Genomic DNA, 21354 nt, shown 5'->3' with positions numbered 1-21354 from the left:
GTCAAGAAACAAAGGAGACATGGTACTACCTTGCGCCTTTACCCTGAGGGTGGATACCGCCCCTTCTCGGGGGTGAAAATTATTTTATAAAAAATAACTGCACAAATCAATAAAAGAACAAATTAAAAGCAAAATTTATTATATAAAGTTAATAAAATAAGTAAATACTTTTTAAGTTATTAAAGATCAAAGATTTTAATTATTTGTGAAAAAAATGCATGTTTTGAAGAGGTTTTTTGTAAATCACTAAAAAACTGTAAGTTTTTACAAAAAAGTTAATAGTAGTTTAATTCGTATAGCTTATATTCTAAAAATAAACTCTAAAATCACGCGCCTTTCGATTATTGAACTACAACCCCTTCGCAAGAAAACCATCCCATATTCCCGGCTTAAGAGAGGGTTGTACTTAAAATAATTTAAATTAATTATTTGTCGACTATATATTGTTTAATAATTTATGAGATCGCAAAATATACGCATCTCAATTATTGAATTGCCATTTTCTTTCTATAGTGCAGTCACTGAAGGTAAAAATCAACTATGACCTTCGATTTCGGTAAATCTCCATTCATTTTCACGAAAATTGGTGAGCGGATTTTGATACTATCAACTTTTTCTGGATCTTATTTTTCATAAGTATTTCTAAGTACTTTGACAAGTATTTAGTACCTAAGTGTTATAAAATGCATCTCTTTCCCGTTATTTAAGCTTGAACCCTTAGATTTGAACAGTCGCGGAAAAAAATATACATTTAATTACCAATAACTTACTTTAAATTAACATTAAAGGGTTTTTCAAGTAATCAATTTATTATATTTTTTATTAGCTTCAATTTTAGTGATGAAAACTTTTTTGTAAAAACTTACAGTTTTTGAGTCATTTATGAAAAATCGCTCTAAAGCATGCATTTTCTTTCCAAAAATTAAAATATTTGATCTTTAATAACTCAAAAAGTATTGATTTATTTTAATCACATTATATAACAAATTTTGCTTACAATTTATCCCTCTCTCGATTTGTGGGGTTATTTTTAATAAAGTAATTTTCACTCCCGAGAAGGGGTGACATATACCCTAGGCTAAAACCCCAAGTTGTTATTGTCAATTCGTGAAAATAAATGGCGATTTACCGAAATCGAAGGTAATAGTTGATTTTTACCTTCAGTGACTGCACTATAGAAAGAAAATGGCAATTCAATAATTGAGATGCGTATATTTTGCAAGCTCATAAATTATTAAACGATATGTAGTCGCCAAATAATTTATTTAAATTATTTTAAGAACAACTCTCTCTTAAGCCGGGAATATGGGGTCGTTTTCTTGCGAAGGGGTTGTAGCTCTATAATCGAAAGACGCGTGATTTAAGAGTTTATTCTTAGAATAGAAGCTATACGAATTAAACTACTAACTTTTTTGTAAAAACTTAAAGTTTTTCAGTGATTTACAAAAAACCTCTCCAAAACATGCATTTTTTTCACAAATAATTAAAATCTTTGATCTTTAATAACTTAAAAAGTAATGACTTATTTTATTAACTTTATATAATGAATTTTGCTTTTAATTTGTTCTTTTATTGATTTGTGCATTTATTTTTTATAAAATAATTTTCACCCCCGAGAAGGGGCCGTATCCACCCTCAGGGTAAAGGCGCAAGGTGGTACCATGTCACCTTTGTTTCTTGACGTATCCTCTAACTACTAACCAATTTTCGTGAAAATCGATGAAGGTTCACCGAAATTGAAGGTAATCGTTGATTTTTACCTTCAGTGACTGCACTATACAAAATAAATTGCAATTTACTGATCTAAATGCGCGTAATTTGGAAGGTTATAAATTATTAAATGATATGTAGTCGCCAAATAATTAGTTTAATGCATTTTAAGTACAACTTTCTCTTAAGCCGGGAAGATAGGGTGGTTTTCTTGCGAAGGGGTTGTAGCTCAATAATCGAAATGCTCTTGATTTAATAGTTTATTCTTAGAGTATATAAGCTATATGAATTATATCAGCAATACTTAAGTTAAATCAATTAAAGGGTTGTTTGGGGGTGAAGGGGATGAGCTCAAAAATCGAAAGTATATAATTTCAAGAGCTCATAAATAGCTCGTAATTCTGCCACAAAAACCGATTCAATATTCCTATTTTTAAATATATACCCACTAGGGTATTAAATTCCTGCTCAGTGGAACGAGCTCAAAATTTTTAGTTTGCGGAATATGAGAGCTCATAAATAGCTCATAAATCAGGGCTATTTGTTTTTTAATTTTTGCAAGTGGGGGGGGGCAGCTCAACACGGGTGTATAATTCTATCACCAATGGCAATAAGGAGGTGTTTGCTTGACTTGAGGTTATTCGGTAAGTTTACATACAGGCCTGGATCCCGCGTACCAAAAAAAAGTTTATTAATAGCAAGCTGAAATTTTTTTAATAGCTTAATAGTGTCTAGGCGAACAAGCTTTGATATACAGGAACACTGGAACAGGGAAAGTTTTAATTGTGAAACAGGTTACAGGTTTGGAACGTCAGACTACGAAAATGTCCCATGTATTTTGTCGGACAGAACGTCCAATTGATTTGTTACTCTTTCCTCAAACTCTCATGCAAAAACCAGACTGCTATTTATCACCAACATAATTCCTGTCATTTGACATGTTCTACGTGCCAGACTTATTGAAATGTCCAATTGGTGATAAATAGCAATCTGATTTTTGCATCAGAGTACAATGAATGGGTAACAAATCAATTGGAAGTTCTGTCCGACAAAATACACCGTTACACAAAATAGACACCGTTAAGCTATTAACAAATTTTCAGCTTGCTATTAATAAACTTTTTTTTACGGGGAATCCAGGCCTAATCATATAAATAGAATGAAAAAATGAACGCAGAATACGAAATTTGAGCCGAGTCATTTTTTAAAGCATGTAAATATATTTTTTGCACGATTGATCATTTTTGACTGTTTACCGTGACAGATTTTACGTCAGTAGGTGACATTTACTAGCAACTCGACGGTAAGTAATCCAACTCGACGGTAAGTACTCCAACTCGACGGTAAGTAATTCAATTACCGTCGAGTTAAAAAATCTCTTAATTTTAATAAATTCTTGCCTTCGCACCATTTTTTAAAACTTTGGTAGGTATTTTGATAACGGATTTTGGATTTTTCGGGAATAATTGCGGAACACCCTTCTTCCCAAGCCCGTTCAATTTCTTCAAATTCACTTTCGCTCATATTTTAATTTATAATAATCAAAATTGTACTTAAAATTATTGACAACTAAATAAAAACTCAATTCTCCATTGTTGTTATGCACCCTAGTTACTACCTAACAACCAAAGTATCTATCTTGATAAAATGAATGAAACTAGTCAATATGACGAAAATGTTTAATTTTATAATTTATAATGGTATCAATCGTGCAAAAAACGTTATATGCATGTCGAACGTTAAGGGTAACCGATCTCAGACAATAATTGGTGTCGTCGCTCCGCTCCTCCTCCAAACAATTGTCTTCGATCGGTATAAAACCCTTACCGTTCTCCATACTTAATATACTATACAGTGCTAGTCAAAAGTCCGTACCCCCCCTCCTATCTTTTGAATGGTTATACCTATAATAGTGAAATTTGAAGGGAGGAAATAAACGGACATAAGCTTCTTAACTAGTCATGACAGGTGACGTAATTATGACAGATGACTTTACAGCGCCACTGTGACAGATAATTTTAAATGGGGCCTTATGGCGAGTTATACCTCGTTTGAAAGGTATTGAAAATACCTATTTAGTCATACTGATTTTGTTTGAGTTTAAGCTAATTTTGATGAATAAATGAAATAAATATAAAATTGTAGTTTCGCATTTAACTAATAAAAATTTAAAATTCCGCATATAATTACTTGTCAAAAAGATTGACGTTGACGTAAAAACTACTAGAGAATTGAAAAACGTCAATTTTTTTACAAAAAAAACATAGGCGGACATTTGAATTTTTATTAATTAAATGCGAAACTACAATATTATATTTATTTAATTTTTTTCACCAAAATCAAAATCAACTAAAACCCAAAAAATTAGTATGACTGAATAGGTATTTTGAATACCTTTCAAACGAGGTATCACTTGCCATAAGGTCCCATTTAAAATTATCGGTCACAGTGGCTCTGTAACGTCATCTGTGACTATTACGTCACCTGTCCTGACTAGTTAAAAAGCTTACGTCCGTTTATTTCACCCCTCCAAATTTCACTATTATAGGTATAACCGCTCAAAAGATACGAGGGGGGGTACGGACTTTTGACTAGCACTGTATAGCATTATGTGAATAAAGGTAGGTATAGCATATAAACTAAAAGTCAAACAATTAGGAATGCACGTCATAGATTTAATGACATCATAACCCATCGGTAGAAACTTGACGGAAAACAAATTCAACCAATTTTTCCTCATATATTAGTTTTTTCGCTAACGTCAAGTTTAACAGGAAAGCGCTGTGGCCAAATAAAAAACATATTATGTATTTTACCAAAGCAGCTACCAGCTACACTGTTTTTCTTTGTCTTTAAGAGTGTGAAACAAAGATAACTATCTGTACGATAAGTGTCAAACTGACATTATCCTACAGAAGGTTATGTAAGATTTTTGTTTGTTTATTTTTTTTTCTCCTTCTTTTATGGCCTCTTACCTCTTCTTTATTGGTCCTTATACATTTTAAAGTAAACTTTTACTACATATTACCTATTAGATACCGCAATTACTAAATTTGACAAACGCTTCGAACTATTAAAGGAAAATAATGACACTTTTTCGTTCCTTCAAAAATTAAAACACTGGAAGGATAAAACACTGCAGTAAGCGGAGCCCTGCATACTGCAGACTTTTTATCGGCCGATAGTTTAGTCGGGATGGGCTGTTAGTGCGCATACCGAGCCAACTAAACAGTCGGCTTGGTGAAGAGGGCGCACACTATCAACAGCCGACCGACTATTCTCGAACGATTTAGTATTAAAGTTCTTGTTTGACTGTTGAAGTTAGTAGTCGCACAATGAAAAAAATATCCAGAAATGTTATTATCAGTCTCATATTATAACGGAGGAGGAAATCCAAGAAGAGATTCCGAGAGTATTGAGTGCATCCAATTTACAGTGAAAGAAATAAGACGACGCGACGGTTAAAAGTAACAGATGTGATCCAGAAGATTGTCATGTTAAAATGGAAATGGCAGGACACATAGGAAGAATGGAAAACAACCGTTGGACGAAGCAAATTCTTAAATGGCGACCAACGACTAGCAAAATAAGTAGAGGCAGACCTCAAACAATATGGACTGATGACATCAAGTGAATGGCTGGTCACGAATGGAAAAAAACAACAAACTAAAATTGTAAATGAATACATCTAAGGAATAGTGGAGTCACTGAAGGTTTTCACCTCCGACTTCGATGAACCTCCATCGATTTTCATGAAAATTGGTGAGTAGTTAGAGGATACCTCAAGCAACAAAGGTGATATGATGCAAACTTGCGCTTTTACCTTAGGGGTGGATGCCACCCCTCCTCGGGGGTGAAAATTATTTTATCAAAAATAATACCATAAATCGATATAAGGACAAATTCTAAGCAAAATTTGTTATATAGAGTTATTAATATAAATCAATGCTTTTTGAATTATTGAGGATCAAAGATTTTATTTTTTCGTAAAAAAATGCATGCTTTAAAGCTGTTTTTCACGTATAACTCAAAAACTATAAGCTTTTACAAAAAAGTTATAATTAACAAAATTGAAGATAATAAAAAATTGAGTACACTCCTCACCTAAGGAACTAAACTAATGTTAAGTCAAAGTGAGTTATGGGTAATTGAATGTCAATTTTTTTCGACGAGTACTCAAATCTAAATATTCAAGCTTAAATAACGGAAAACGATGCATTTTATAAATATATCTGTTAAGCATTTATCAAAGCCCTTCGGATTACCTATACTATCAATTGAGCTTCAGAAGAAGTTAATAGCATTAAAATTAAGCAAGTTATGATGAAAATAAGACAACCATTTCAAATTTTTTAGGAAAAAGTGGAAAATAAAACATACCCCATTTCCATAAAAATTAAAATTTATAGTAATCCTTACAATAATTTCTTTATGTTAGCATAAGTAATGATTTCAACAATTTTGACCGGTTTAGAATGAAAATTTTTGAAAAAAAGGTATAATTTAAAAAAATCAGAATTTTTAAAATGATCGTAATTTTCATTTTTTTAATCAAGTATATTCAAATGGGAAATAAGCCACAATTTTACCTAAAAATGATTTTATTATAAAATAATATAAATAATTAAATCATTTTGAGGTAAAATTGTGGCTTATTTCCCATTTGAATATACTTGATTATAAAAATGCCACAAGAAAATAGCTTCAGAACAACATTTCATTTTTTTTTATAATAACTCCAAAAATACTGAATATACGTAAAAAATTATATATAACCAAATTTTAGTTTTTTCTGTATCAAATATTTTACCTTTTTTATTATTTCTGTAGGGTAAAAAATAACCGAGATAGAGACGTTTAAAGCTTAAATTTTGCTGCGAGAACCATGTAACCGGGGCCATTTAACCTTTTATTTTTAAAAAAGTAAGAGGTTTAAAAGAATAAATTCAACGTCGTTTAATTTCTCTTGGAATTAGCTTTCAAATGGTTTTTAGGTGAACCTTATAACCTAACAATTGACGGAGATATTAAAAAAAAACAAGATCATTTTTTGGAAAAAACTTTAAAAGATAAATTTTGAAAAATTTTTGGAGCATAAATTTTAATGCTATCAACGTGTTCGAGGACTCATTTGATAGATATTTCTAAGTACTTTGACAAATGTTTAATAAGTTTATGTTATAAAATGCATCATTTTCCCGTTATTTAAGCTTGAATACTTAGATTTGGGTACTTGCCGAAAAAAAATATACATTTAATTACCTATAACTCACTTTCTGTTAACATTAAAAGGTTTTTTTTAGTAGGTGGTTTATTTCTTTTTTATTAGCTTCAATTTTGGTAATAATAACTTTTTTGTATAAACTTATAGTTTTTGAGTTATTTATGAAAAATGGGTTAAAAACATGCTTTTTCTCACGAAAAATTAAAATCTTTGATCTTTAATAACTCAAAAAGTTTTGATTTATTTTAATAACCTTATATAACAAATTTCACTTAGAATTTGTCTCTCTATCGAATTATGTAATTATTTTTAATAAAATAATTTTCACCCTTGAGAAGGGGTGGCACCCACCCCCAGGGTAAAAGCGCAAGTTGGCACCATGTCACCTTTGTTCCTTGATATATCATCTAACCACTCACCAATTTTCCAGCAAATCGATGGAGGTTCAACGAAATCGGAGGTAATAGCTCATATCCACCTTCAGTGACTGTACTAGAAGGCTTTCTTCTGGCGATGGATGGAATAGCTGTTGATGATGCTGATGATGAATTCTCAGTGATAGATTATTTAGTGGAAAATTCTACACAATGTATTCTAAATTACTTGATTGCCCAAAAAAGTTTTTTGCCTTTTATCGGATGATCTTAGTCACCTTCAATGAATAGTCATGCTAATTGGGCCATGCAGGTTTCTACAATTAACGATTGTGAATTAGACGATGCCATTTTCTCGCAAAATGTTAAAAAAATAATCGCACGGCACAAGTATTGGAAATAGTCGGTTCGCTAAACTCAGACACAACTGGCTAGTGATTTTAGTAAGTAATTTTGCCAATTTGGTAAAATCGGCGAAAAAATAATTACTAAATTGTTAATAATGCGATGTCAATAAAAAAATAGTTAATAATTACTAAATAGTTAGTAATTTTGTCAATTTTTGGCAAAATTGGACAAAAACAAAAAAATTGTCAACTAAAATCACTAGCCAGCTGTGTCTGAGTTAAGCGAACCGACTATACCAAAACTAGGCGAGAATTGAACTATCGACCGATAAACAATCGTCTTGTGTGCGCAAGTCCTAGTTAGCTCACACTGATTAAACTGTCGGCCGTCGGTCGATATTTGGCCGACAAATTAGTTTGAAGGCAAACTATCGGCCGACTACCACATTCGACTATTCCATTTCGACTGCGCGTCTACCAAAAGGCGCCAGAGCATCGACTGCACACGGGCACTACATGGACTAGAGCCGCCTCTGAGGTGAACTAGTATTTTATCGCATTCTTTTTTGTGATTTACTTTTAAGAATTTTCGACACTAGATTATTAAAGTATAAGGTATTCTAGTAATAACAGTTAGTCTTGCTTTAAATAGGTGAAACATGCCGTTTTTTTTATTTTTTTCAAATTCAAAAAACAAAAAATTTGCAATTCGCTTTTTCTAGAAAACGGTGTATCCTACCGACTTAAAGCATCAGCACCTTTTAGAAATAGAATACCTCACAATTTAATAACCCGCTTTCAAAAATGCTTAAGAGTCAAAGACAAAAAAGTTTGCGATAAAATAACCGTTGTTCTGCCCAAAGGGACGCCTATGACCAGTACTAGAAATTTGCAATTTATGTAATCGATTTTTCTCTGGAAGATAAATAATAGACGTACCAGTTTTCGTTTTTCTAAATAAAAGCTTCTATGGTTTGTTTTTAAACCAAGAGCAGTGATTCAAATTTACCGCGCTGTAATGCTTGTTTGTAATTGGTTCAACCGCAGGCAAGTTATAAAATTTTGACACTAATGACATTTATCAAATTTTGACACATTGGCATTTCATAGGTTACTTAAGTTATATCGGCGATTTTTTGTGTTTTCTGTGTTATTTCTTTAATTTTTAGTATGCTTTTATATAAAAAGCAGTTGTTTTTAGAACTCTTTAGTGACGTATTAATATAATATAATATTTATGGATTACCATTGAGGGCCGACATGATCAACCAAAAAAGAATACCTATGTATTTGGTGACATTTCTACATAGTGACTTTTTTGGGTGTGAATCTGTCTTTTTAGTTTACTCCTCTTGGTTGAAAAATAAACTATAGAAGTACACTGAGCGGCACAAAAAATGGCCACCCCCATAGCCACCTTTACTTAACAAGCCATGAAGTTGAAACTTAACAACATCTATTGGTAGACCGATTAATTCTGACAGTTCTCATTTGTTTTTAAATAATTTTCACTGTATTTACAGAGAAACTGAAATATTTTACAATATTTCGTGCTACCAATTATAAAGAACATTAAAAGGTATGTTATTAAGATGATTTTAGTTCAATATAATATATTTTTATATAAACTTGCGTGCATATAGAAATCCGTCCACTTAAAAAATTTGTCATTTTTAATGTCTTATATTTCCTAAACCTGTTGGCAGATTTAAGTGATTTTTTTAATATGTGATAGCCTAATTCTTTAACAATACCGCTGTAATAATATTGTTGCTAACCAGTTAAATTTTTATGGTGTACCGGGCATTTATAAAATACTGAAATTAAAACCCAACTATAGACTCCGGTTTTCTTAACATTCTGTTTTTTTGTGATTAATTCGCTTATGTTTAACAACTAGATTTGTTCTTTATCAATTCAGGGTGTTTCTAAATAAGTGCGACCAACTTTAAGGGGAAAGGAACAAAATGCAAAATTTTGACGCCTGTATTTTAAATGTAATCATTTTTTTCGAATTCTGAGAAAACTACATAATAAGTATTTTTGAAAAATTTAAACGCAGAATAAAAGATTACTTTATTACCGAGGGCCAAAAGTCCCTTAGAATGAATAAAAAGTTTTTTAATGACATATTTGAAACTAAAAATCACACTAAATTTTCTTAGTTTTTCACCCCTGTAACTTATTAAAATAAACATAGAAGTTTTCAGGGACTTTGGGCCCTCGGTCCTAACGTAATCTTTTACTCCGAGTTTAAATTTTTGAAAAATACTTATTAGTTTTCTTAGGATTCGAAAAAAATGAATTCCGTTTATATTCTTGTTATTGTTTTTTTTTTGTATAATAAACGTTACTTACAAGGAATTACTTTTAATATTATTTTGTACAAACTTCTAATTAATAATATTTTCTTGTTCAACTCAAAAAATACTATAAATTTTACCAGAATTTGTACTTTAAAATCGTAGTTTCGAAAGCGGTAGTCCGAAACTCGGACTACGGACGTCATCAATTGTGACGTTGCCTTTTTCTCTTCATGGCTTGTAAATTAAAGGTGGCTATGCCACCCCACAAAATGGGTAATTTTTGATGTCGTAAATTTTCTAAATCTGTTGTCCGATTTAAGTGATTTTTTAAACATTTTATAGCCTTATTTTTTAACAATATCGCTGTAATAAAATTATTGCTAGACAGGTAAATGATCATTGTATACCGGGTGTACCAATCAAACTGTGTTTTATTCTCAAAGTTCACCACACCCTGTGTAATATTCTAGCATTTATAAAATATTGAAATTAAAACCCAACTATAGTCGCAGGTTTTCTTAACATTCTGTTTTTTGATTCATTTTGATTCATCCAAGTTAGGTACTTTAAATGGAAAATAGTTTCTGTCCTTGTGGGATCGGTACTCACTGGAGGGACCGCAGACGTTCGGAAAGAATTAGCGTCTCTTTGCAAAGACAATGACGTCGACTTTGCAAAGTAACAAGACACTTACTCAACACACACTACACATTACTCCCCTGACTTAGTGATAAGTTATACAATTACGTGGCTAAAGGTTTTAGTTCTAAACCAAAGCCAGAATCAGAGAGAAAAAAAAAGTTAGGTACTTTAGCAACTGGCCATGTTCTTTATCAATACAGGGTGTTTCTAAAAAAGTGCGACAAACTTTAAGGGGCAAATCTGCATAAAAAATAATGGTCGTTTGCTTTATAAACCCATGCCGGCAAATGCTTCGTTTCCGAGATACTGGATGTTGAATTATTTTCTTACAAACTGACGATTTATTCATTGCTCTAAAACCGGTTGAGATATGAAAATGAAATTTGGTAGTTTTTAAGATACAGTTACTGCACATTTTTTGACATACAACTAAGAATTTTATATTCACCATTGGCGTGCATGCGGGTAATATTACCCGTATGCGCGCCAATGGAGAATATAAAATCCTTAATTGCATGTCAAAAAATGTGCAATAACTGTATCTTAAAATCTACCAAATTTCATTTTCATATCTCAACCGGTTTTAGAGCAATAAATAAATCGTCAGTTTGTAAGAAAATAATTCAACATCCAGTATCTCGGAAACGAAGCATTTGCCGACATGGGTTTATAAAGCAAACGGCCATTATTTTTTTATGCAGATTTGCCTCTTAAAGTTTGTCGCACTTATTTAGAAACACCCTGTATTGATAAAGAACATGGCTAGTTGCTAAAGTACCTAACTTTTTTATTATCCAACATAAGCGAATGAATCAAAAAACAGAATGTTAAGAAAACCTGCGGCTATAGTTGGGTTTTAATTTCAATATTTTATAAATGCTAGAATATTACACAGGGTGTGGTGAACTTTGAGAATAAAACACAGTTTGATTGGTACACCCGGTATACAATGATCATTTACCTGTCTAGCAATAATTTTATTACAGCGATATTGTTAAAGAATAAGGCTATAAAATGTTAAAAAAATTACTTAAATCGGACAACAGTTTTAGAAAATTCACGACATCAAAAATTACCCATTTTGTGGGGTGGCCATTTTTTGTGCCGCTCAGTGTATTTAAAAAAACTAATTACGCCATCTTCAAATAGCTCTAGTTCCCGTAGTAAGCATTTTCGGACGAGGTGATTTGGATTAAACCATAATATATATAATATTTTGAGCACAAGAATCTACAGTTAGAATATTTCCAATTATTAAAATGAAGCACCCTGTATTTTTATATGTCCAATTTTTCACTCTACCCTCGTAGTACTTAGTGATTGTTGTGACCTCTATGTTGTGACATCCAGTTGGTATAACTGACAGTTGACATCATAGGATATTTAAAATAATATAATTTAGTTTTAATTATAAACAAAAATTTTACCTGAAACCATTCCTAATACTCCTGGGGCAAATATATGAGCACCCCGAAGAATTGCTGCAGCACAATCAGTGTCTACTATAATTTCTTTATCAAACTTTTTAAACTCTGCTGGACAATTTAAACTGTCAATTATTATTACATTGGTAAAAGAGGGATGTATGTAAACATTTGGTGTATCATTACAATTTTCTGCAAAATAGGTTTTTAATACCTTTAAAACTTTGGCAGTATTTGTTTTTATTGTATTTACTCTTATCGAAGTTATTTTTGGTGCAGAACATAACCATTGCTGTATTTTTAATAATTCTTCATTTGAAACCTGAAAATAACCGCTTTTAATTTATCAGTGTTGCCAACAAAAACGTAGAACTTACCGATGTTTTTGTTTTGGTGACACTATCGTCAAGAAATAAATTCGTTATTAATTTATTGTTGAACGTTGTCTTAAACGGGGAATTAGGGTAAACCATCTTAACCTTTAAGATAATTTAAAATCAACGTAAAATAATTCTGTAAACAAAATTAAAGTCACAAAACGTGCATACTTGATAGGTTAGAAGTTGATGACTAAAAACTAAAAGGTCACGTGTCATGCGCCAACCAATGCGACACGCTGGTTCCCAAGACGTGGCATGAGCTACGATTCTCTTTCAAGTCCGCCATATTGACATTCGACAACTTTTTTGGGAGGACAGGTGAATGTTATAGCGTTTTTCAAAGTGTAAGGTGTTTATTTTCAAAAAGTAAGTATCAAAGTATTCTATAATGTTTCAGTTTTGTCTTAATATAATTTTGTATAGGTCTGCTTTTGAATAAATGCAGTAATTGGTACTTTTTTACAACCCACTGGGGTTTGGTTTAAAGTGACAACAAGTCAAAAGTCGGCTTGTGTGGTTTTGGTGTAGTTAATTGCTTCATTACAGTGATAATTCAGTTATTTCCCTTGTAAAAGTAACATCTTATTTTAAGTTATAACTAAGTTTCTTGTTCTTACTGGTATGTTATACTTCTCCAAGAATATCAGATCAATATGTCATTTTTTAGACCATGTAATAACCTTATATTTTAAATTTCGTCTTTGTTCTAAAATTAGATGCATTCCAGTAATGAATAAGACGTAAAATTTGAACACTAATTACTTCAAAACCTTTCTTAATATATTTTACTTTTCAGGTTTATAAAATAAGCAATCACTATGGGTAATGTGTTTGCAAATTTATTCAAAGGCCTCTTTGGCAAAAAGGAAATGAGGATATTGATGGTAGGACTCGATGCAGCTGGTAAAACCACAATTTTATATAAACTTAAATTAGGAGAAATTGTAACAACTATTCCAACAATTGGTGAGTAAACTTTTTGATGACATAGTACTCTACTGTCAATTATTATCAAAAGCTAAATCAATTAGTAATAATTTGGTTTCTTGAAAGATTCCTTTGTGTTCATTTCCTCTGAATTCCATGAGAATAGGGTTGTTATTATAGTAAATAAGTACCCAATTTATACTCATTAATCAAAAAATAAGATGACTCATAAATAGATCATTATACAGTTCAGTGGCCTTGACTGGATACCCTAGACTGAAAAATTTCACCATTTCTTATTTTTGCAATTATTGATCTTGCTAAATTTGCTACATTTGTCCAGATGGTCCACATTGCAGTAACATTTTTGTTGTGAGAAATACTATTTGATAAAGATTTTTATCATATCTAATTTATGTGTAGTGGAATATTTTAATTATATTAGTTTAGTACAATAATATTATTTGTTAAGATGAAAAAAAGTTAAATAGTTTCATCATTGCTGACATCAGCACTTTCTCCCTTCAAGAATATGTGAATAGTGAAGGTTTTAAAATAATTATTTATAAAGCTTGACAGGCCTAGGCTGAAAAGTTTAATTATTCATTACAATAATTACTATTTACATAAAATATATATATATATATATATATATATATATATATATATATATATCTCTTATAGTCATTATAAGATATATTTCTTATAGTGTTTCCATACATCTCTTAACCACATCCTTCCACTGATTTCTGTCAATGGTTTTTCTTTCCAATTCTGAATATTACTTCTTTGTAAGTCTCCATATATCACTGCTTCGCAAGAACGTAGGCCTAAGTCAAAATTTGACGAAATTGACTTATTAATGTAGATCTACTAAAAATAAAAGTACCTATCTATCGCGTGAATAAAGACCTAAGACGTTAATAATAATAGTCGCTAAGAGATGACACCAAGTACCTATATTTGTTTAGTGCAAAATTAGTTAAATACTTAACATTTTCGTATGAATACAGACCCAAGCTAGTTACGCCCCAGAATGTGAAGCAATTTGTGTGTTTACTTCTCGTCAAGGATGACCAATCTTATACTAACGATTAGTTTTTGTGAAAATTCTCTCTAAAATAAGCACCCTTTTTTTAGTTAGGTCAGCATTTTAACAAAGTTGAAGTAAATGTTTCTGAGGAAAAAAGACTCGAATGTAATAGGGGTTAACAAAAACACTTTATAAATTTATCTAGTTATCACTTTAATAAATTTATCTATTTATCTAGTTATCAGTTTGTATTTAGATATATTTCTAACAAAAAAGTACCAACTTATTCGGAGTTATGCTCATAATCATATACATACAATTTTTAAATGCCTCTCCTCTAAAATCGTCTTTTTTGACTTCAGCAGTGATGTGCTGCCCTTCCATCTCTTTCTTGGGCTACATTTTCTTCTTTTTCAGTATTCGTTCCTTTCCAATTCCATCAATGTGTCAAATCTGTAGCGTTTTGGCAAAAGTTAATATGTCCATCTAACCTAATTTTTCAGTAGAGCATTTTTAAAGCTTGAAAGACTCTCTAAATTCGTGAAATTTTCAAAGCGAGTTGCCAATATGATTTTCAACTTCTACATTACCAGTGTAACAAAATTTATGAACTGGTATTCAAGAATTGTTTATGAATAGGTATCTACTTTTTTTTGATGATTTTCTGTAGAATACACACAAATACAGGATACATAATATATCATGTTTTGCCAACCCAAAAACAAAAAGTAAATGGACATATTTCACATTTCAACATAAGAAATCAAGTTGCATACCAAGTTCTGCTCTACCTAATAAGTACCACAGACAGTTATTATAATCAACGGCGGAAAGGAAGGACTTCGTAACTAAAAAATTTGTATAAAATGAGTTACTTTGGTTTTCACTTTAGAATAAGTGTATTGGCACCTACCTATTAAACAGCAGTTACAGCTGGCACAATTTCTGGAAGGCTTAAGGCTTTCCCAGCTGTAACCACTGTTTAATAGGTACCGATACACTTATTCTAACGCAAAAACCAAAGTAAATCGTGCTGTGGATGTGTTATAAGTAGGATACAAGAACAACAGATACAAATTCTACACACACAACGCACACGCTCCATTGGTTTTTGTTTTTGAGCGAAGATCAAAGGATTTGTGTTGCATACGGTTTGCAGTGTGGATGTTGCCTTAATCACTCCTCATAACCTGAGCTGACATGCACTTCTTCTTCAGATGCAAATCTACTAATGGATGTTAGCGATCATATGTTTCGTTAACTCTCTGTTTCTTGCAATATTTATCAGAGATTGTATGTTGTTATTTCCTGTCCATTGCCTTATTTTTCGGAGCCAGACATGTACAACAAACAATAAACAACTTTTTGGTGGTTGATCAGTTAAATATAGGACACAAATTCTTGTGATGAAGCACTAATTCAATAAGCACGTAAAAATTTACCAGTGAGGACGTGGCTATGGACATACCAAACTCTACCAACTTGAAGAAATGTTACTAAATAACATATCAAGCAAATAATCTCATTTTGGCAAAAATCAGACATATCAAGTTTTGCCATACTAGGTACTACAGAAATATATTCTCTTTGCTTTGATTGTCATTATTTTTGGTTCCTTATAATATAGTTCTTCAAAATATTTTTCCTTCTCCATTGACCATCCATTTTCACACCTCATAAATTGCTCTTTTTCCTCTCCCATCTTTCTACAAGGTCTATTTCTGATTTTTTAGCACCCATGTTTCACATGCATATGTAGATGTGATTGTGTTTAAAATACATTTTATAATTTCATTGTTGCTATTGATTTCAACTTTCAACAAATTATAGAAAAAAGTATTGCCACATAGTGTTCTACTTAATGCTGTAAGACATAAGTTATCAATGATAAAAACAAGAAAAAACAATACTTGGGACACTCCTGAGACATTAAAACTGTATGTACCTGAATTACATAATTATAAATAGTCAAATAAAAGGAAGATGTGGAATTGGAAATAAAGCTGTAGTGGATGAGACATATCTGAAATTTTATCAGAGTATTAGCTAACCTCCGCCTTACACCGCTATGTGGTAAAAAGGTTTTTTGAAAATATATAAAATATATATTAGCTAACCTCCATTAACCCTTTCATTGCTGACGAAATGTGCCTAACTGGACCTAGGTACTAACTCGATTTTTCGCTGCATTTACATGGTAGTGTTTTGGTCAAGATGGCTCTGGAACTACTTCATACATAATATGTATCTACAATGATGTTATAAAAACACTTATCTATGTACTCAATAGAAAGACAACTCATTTCAGTCAAAGTCAAACGAATACTAACCTCTAAACGAATGTTGTGCATATCTGCTTATATTTATTTATTTATTTATTTACAGGCCTTACCCATTATTACAAAATAATTTAAGTGTTAAAATATACATTAAACCTCAAAATAAATTATAAAAATATGTAAACATACTTAATTAAAATCACAAAATGGTAACATTACAGACAATGATAGCATTATCACAGATAATAAATTGACAAATATTTGAACACTTAACACTAAATCACATAGCTACCTATAAATATACTTATAAATTAGTGTTCTTCCCCAAGCATTAAATCCTTAATAAAGCACATAAAGCATCTTTGACTTACACTGAAATCAATGTTTGGAGATAAGTTATTGGCTGTCCTTACAGACCTTGAACTAAAACTATTAAAAAACTTACTAAGGAAGTAAAACCTCACTTGTAGGTAAATGGTATATAAATTTATTAAAAATTTTTATCTAAAATGATCCAAATTGGACTGAAGTGGGTACATCTATGGTACAAAAATCACACAAACATTTTCAGACCAATCAGTCCATTATCAGGTAGAAAACCTAAAATAAGCAAACCACTGTATTAAAAGAGGCCAAGATGAAATTTTTGACTGTTTGAAAGTTAGGAAAATTAAAACATGTGGTTACTTACTTTAGATCCAAAGTAGTTGGAACTAGCTACATAGTTAGGTCAAAAGACCTTAAAATTACAATAATCAGGCCATTTCGGCTACAACAATGTCGACAATAAGTCGATGTTTAAAGAATTTATAAATGTAGTGGTACTATAATGTGGTCTTCATCTTGGCTTCAAACTGACAGACTGAAATATGACATTGAACAAATATTGACAAGACCTTCTAGGTAGGGAATTTTATGTGTATGCAGTTATTTTGTATTTTAGAAATGCAAAATAACTGCATACACATAAAATTCGCTACCTACAGTCCAACCATTTTTAATTGAAGGCGACTCATCTACAAATTGAGCTGAGAACTATCAGCAACAATGTTAAATTTTAAAACTAAATTTATACCGGGGGTATTTTTATTGGGTATGCCTTGCCAATGTGCATAAGGGAAAAAGGAAGATGATTTCATAAAATTTGCCCCGGTAACAATATACCTCCGGTCTATGGGTCATATTTACGAGCGACTAAATTTTTATTTTTATTTATTTATTTCAACGGTAGAACCATTTACAAACGAGTACAAAAAAAAATAGTAAAAGTAAAAATCATATACAAAAAACATCAAAAATCAACGAATAAAAGACAATTAAACAACAAAATTTGTAAAATAAGACAGTAAATTCAATAACAGAAGATAAAACATATCACATATTTAAATCAATAAACTCTGAAGCTGCCTTTTAAAGACATTAATGCTTGGACAGAACGGATCAAGTAGCATTTCATTGCATAAGCTGAGCATTCTCGACAAGGGAAAATGACGAGCATACTCAGTCCTATGAAAAGGAATATAAAAGAATGCAGTGTGTCGAGTTCTATGTATTGTGTTTAAGTACACATTATCCAACAATGACGGACAGTTGATAGCATTGTTTAGAATTTTGAATAGAAACAACATATCAGCTCTCAACCTGCGGTTCATCAGCATAGCAATATTAAATTGAGACATTATTCCTGAATAATCTATGACGAAATTTTCAGTATTTCTTATATTAGTCTGTGCTTTATAAGCTAAGGATCTTATAAACTTCCGTTGAACGCTCTCCAATCCATCAATGTAAACTTGATGAAATGGAGACCAAACAACAGAGCAGTATTCAAGTCCTGAGCGCACTAGAGAGCAGTACAGTAATTTGAATACAGTAGGTGAGAGATCATGACTGTTGCGATAAATAAAACCAAGATTGCGAAATCCTGTTTCCTTAATTTTAAGATAATGGCTTCTAAATGTCAATGCACAATCCAATAATACACCCAAATCTTTAATCTCGGTAACTGAATCCAAGAGTATATCATTAAGAACATATCTATTAGCTGTTAGATTATTTATACGACCAAATGAAATACAAGAACATTTAGTCGGATTTAGGCTTAAACCATTTTGTTTCGACCATAAACATATATTATTAACATCATCTTGCAGAAGATCTCTATCTGATATATCATGTATGTAACGAAATAACTTAAGATCATCAGCAAATAGTAGAAAGTGTGAGTTTTTGATAGCCTTACCAATATCGTTAATGAACAAGTTAAAGAGCAAGGGACCACAATGAGACCCTTGTGGGACACCAGAACAACAATGGAATTCTTTAGAAACATAATTGTTGATACGAACTTGTTGTGTACGTCCCATCAAAAAGCTTTTAATCCAATTGACAATGGATTCACCAAAGCCAGACTCATGAAGTTTATGAACCAACAGATTATGATTAACCCTATCAAATGCCTTTGAGAAATCAGTATAAATGCTGTCGACCTGAATCTTATTCTCAAATCCACCCAACAAGTATTGTTGGTAGTTGACAAGATTTACAGTTGACTTTCCATTAGAAAAACCATGTTGCTCATCAATAATTATGTTTCGGCAAGCCCAGGTAAGATTTATCGATACCATTTTATCTAGAAGTTTTGGTATTGCTGATTGAATAGTTATACCTCTATAATTATTTACACACTCGCGATTGCCAGATTTATAGATAGGTGTAAGAAAACTATTTTTCCAATAATGTGGAAATATAGATGATGACAATGATAAATTGAAAATTTATTTATTTATTTATTTATTTACGGGATTACCCCCATTACAACACATACAGTATAAAATCAATCTCTGTAATATCTACTAAACTAGAGTAAAATAAATCTTAATTACATACTTATTAAACAAAAACGAAATATTAATAGTTATCGATTACACATATTACATCTATTACACAAATCAGTTCAAATAAACAAAAAGTACCTGTCAAGCTCTTTTAATCCGATTCTTAAAACCAGCCAAGGAGACACCAAACATTTCCAAGTTATTCTCGTTTATAATTTTTAGTGTTCGCTCAATGGGCGAATGCATACCATAGTTTGTCCGATGAAAAGGTATATAAAACAAATCAACATGTCTGAGACTTCTGGAGGGAACATATAAATTAATAGATTGGAGAAGTTCAGAACAACAAATTAAACCATTTATTAATTTAAACACAAATACCAAATCAGAGTTATCTCGTCGAGTTTTTAATAAATTCATATTGAGTGTTTTTAAAATATAGGTATAATCATGATTAGTAATGCGTATGTTTAATTTGTATGCACAATATCTCAAAAATTTATTCTGCAATCTCTCCAACGTAGTAGAATGAGCTTGGTATTGTGGAGACCATACAATAGATGCATATTCCACTTTAGATACAACCAAAGCATAATATACCGTTCTTAAAGCCCCTACAGATAGTCTCAGACAGTTGCGAATGATAAAGCCCAAAGATTTTGATGCATTTACTGTTACACTATTTATATGTTGCACAAAACGCAACTGCTCATCAAATGTGACGCCTAAGGGCCGGTTGTTCGAAGACTAATCAACAATGATCATTATCAAATAATTAATTATTGTCACCAACTGTTAATGTCAACTTTAAAAACATAATTGATTACAATTCTGAGACTAGAATCAATTAATATAACAATAATTATTAACATAATTGATAATAAATCTCATAATTGTAATTAATTATGTTTTCAGTAACCTAAATAAAGTTGACATTGACAGTTTTGGTGACAGTAATTAAATATTTGATAATGATCATTGTTGATTAGCGTTCGAACAACCGGCCCTTAGTCTTTTATTGTTTTAACATAAGACAATTCATTTTCATTAATTGTGTAAGAAGTATCATATTTTTTATTACCTCTATAAAAGCTTATATAACAGCATTTAGCAACATTTAAATGCAAAATATTATTCTCACACCAAATACTCAACCGGTCTAAATCTTCTTGAATTAATGTTACATCAACATTTGAATCTACGGATTTAAATAATTTCAAATCATCTGCAAACATCATTTGCAGTTGTATTTGTTGTAAAGGTTGAACAAATTCCTGAACACTGTGAATCATTGGTAACCTTATCAATACTTCGCTGGTCTATATATTTACGTCCAAGGAAGGGTGAGAATCCAAGAAATATTTTACTCGTCAACAGGTGTCCTTATCTGCATGGACGTAGACGTGGGGTGTTTTTTTCTTGTGACATGGGATCAAGCCACAATTTAAGTTTTAAATTAAACGTATTTGACGTTTCAATTGCAACTTGGAAATCACTATCAAAATACAAAACTTTAATAATTTAATCAAATTTTGTTTTTGATGCTTAATAAAAAACACTTCTCTAATAATTTAATTTTATCTCACTCATTAATATTGACAATTCAGACATAATATATTATATGTATGTACATTTTAAAGTAGATTTATTTAGTAAATCTTAATCTTCGATTCATTGTCTTCACTCCTGTTCATATTCTCATTTTTTCTTTCGTTTACTTGATTAAAAAAAACTCCACCATGTTTTTATTTTTAATAGGCGTGTATAAGATGGAAATACCGGCTGTCCACTTATATTTTCCCCCATTTTAACTGCCTATAACTTCTAAACGGCTCAAGATAAAAATATGCGGTTTTCGCTGAAATGTTTTA

The 21354-nt window shown here is 31.2% G+C and overlaps 2 protein-coding genes across 3 annotated transcripts in view; one reads left to right on the top strand and one right to left on the bottom strand.

Moving 5' to 3' along the window:
- Nucleotides 1-12594, bottom strand: part of LOC114335850 (tRNA (cytosine(72)-C(5))-methyltransferase NSUN6) — a 58872-nt gene extending 46278 nt beyond the window's left edge. Inside the window, exons 1-2 of the mRNA XM_050642941.1 lie at nt 12405-12594; nt 12031-12349 (exon numbers count right to left, since the gene is read on the bottom strand). Of these exons, the coding sequence (XP_050498898.1) occupies nt 12031-12349; nt 12405-12500 (415 nt within the window). The 5' untranslated portion in view covers nt 12501-12594. The remainder of the gene's footprint in view (nt 1-12030; nt 12350-12404) is intronic.
- The window catches only part of LOC114335851 (ADP-ribosylation factor 1), a 63648-nt gene continuing 54714 nt past the window's right edge, over nt 12421-21354 (top strand). The window contains exons 1-2 of one of the 2 annotated variants that reach the window (XM_028286142.2): nt 12421-12773; nt 13204-13373. In XM_028286142.2, the coding sequence (XP_028141943.1) occupies nt 13226-13373 (148 nt within the window). In that variant the 5' untranslated portion in view covers nt 12421-12773; nt 13204-13225. Of the gene's footprint in view, nt 12774-12932; nt 12982-13203; nt 13374-21354 lie in introns of those variants that run through there. The other variant, XM_050642942.1, reaches the window with a different exon arrangement.

Source organism: Diabrotica virgifera, chromosome 2 (genome assembly GCF_917563875.1).
Source record: "Diabrotica virgifera virgifera chromosome 2, PGI_DIABVI_V3a".
Lineage (NCBI taxonomy): Eukaryota > Metazoa > Arthropoda > Insecta > Coleoptera > Chrysomelidae > Diabrotica > Diabrotica virgifera.
The sequence above is the reverse complement of the archived record's forward strand: the minus strand, read 5'-3'. Positions and strand labels throughout refer to the sequence as shown.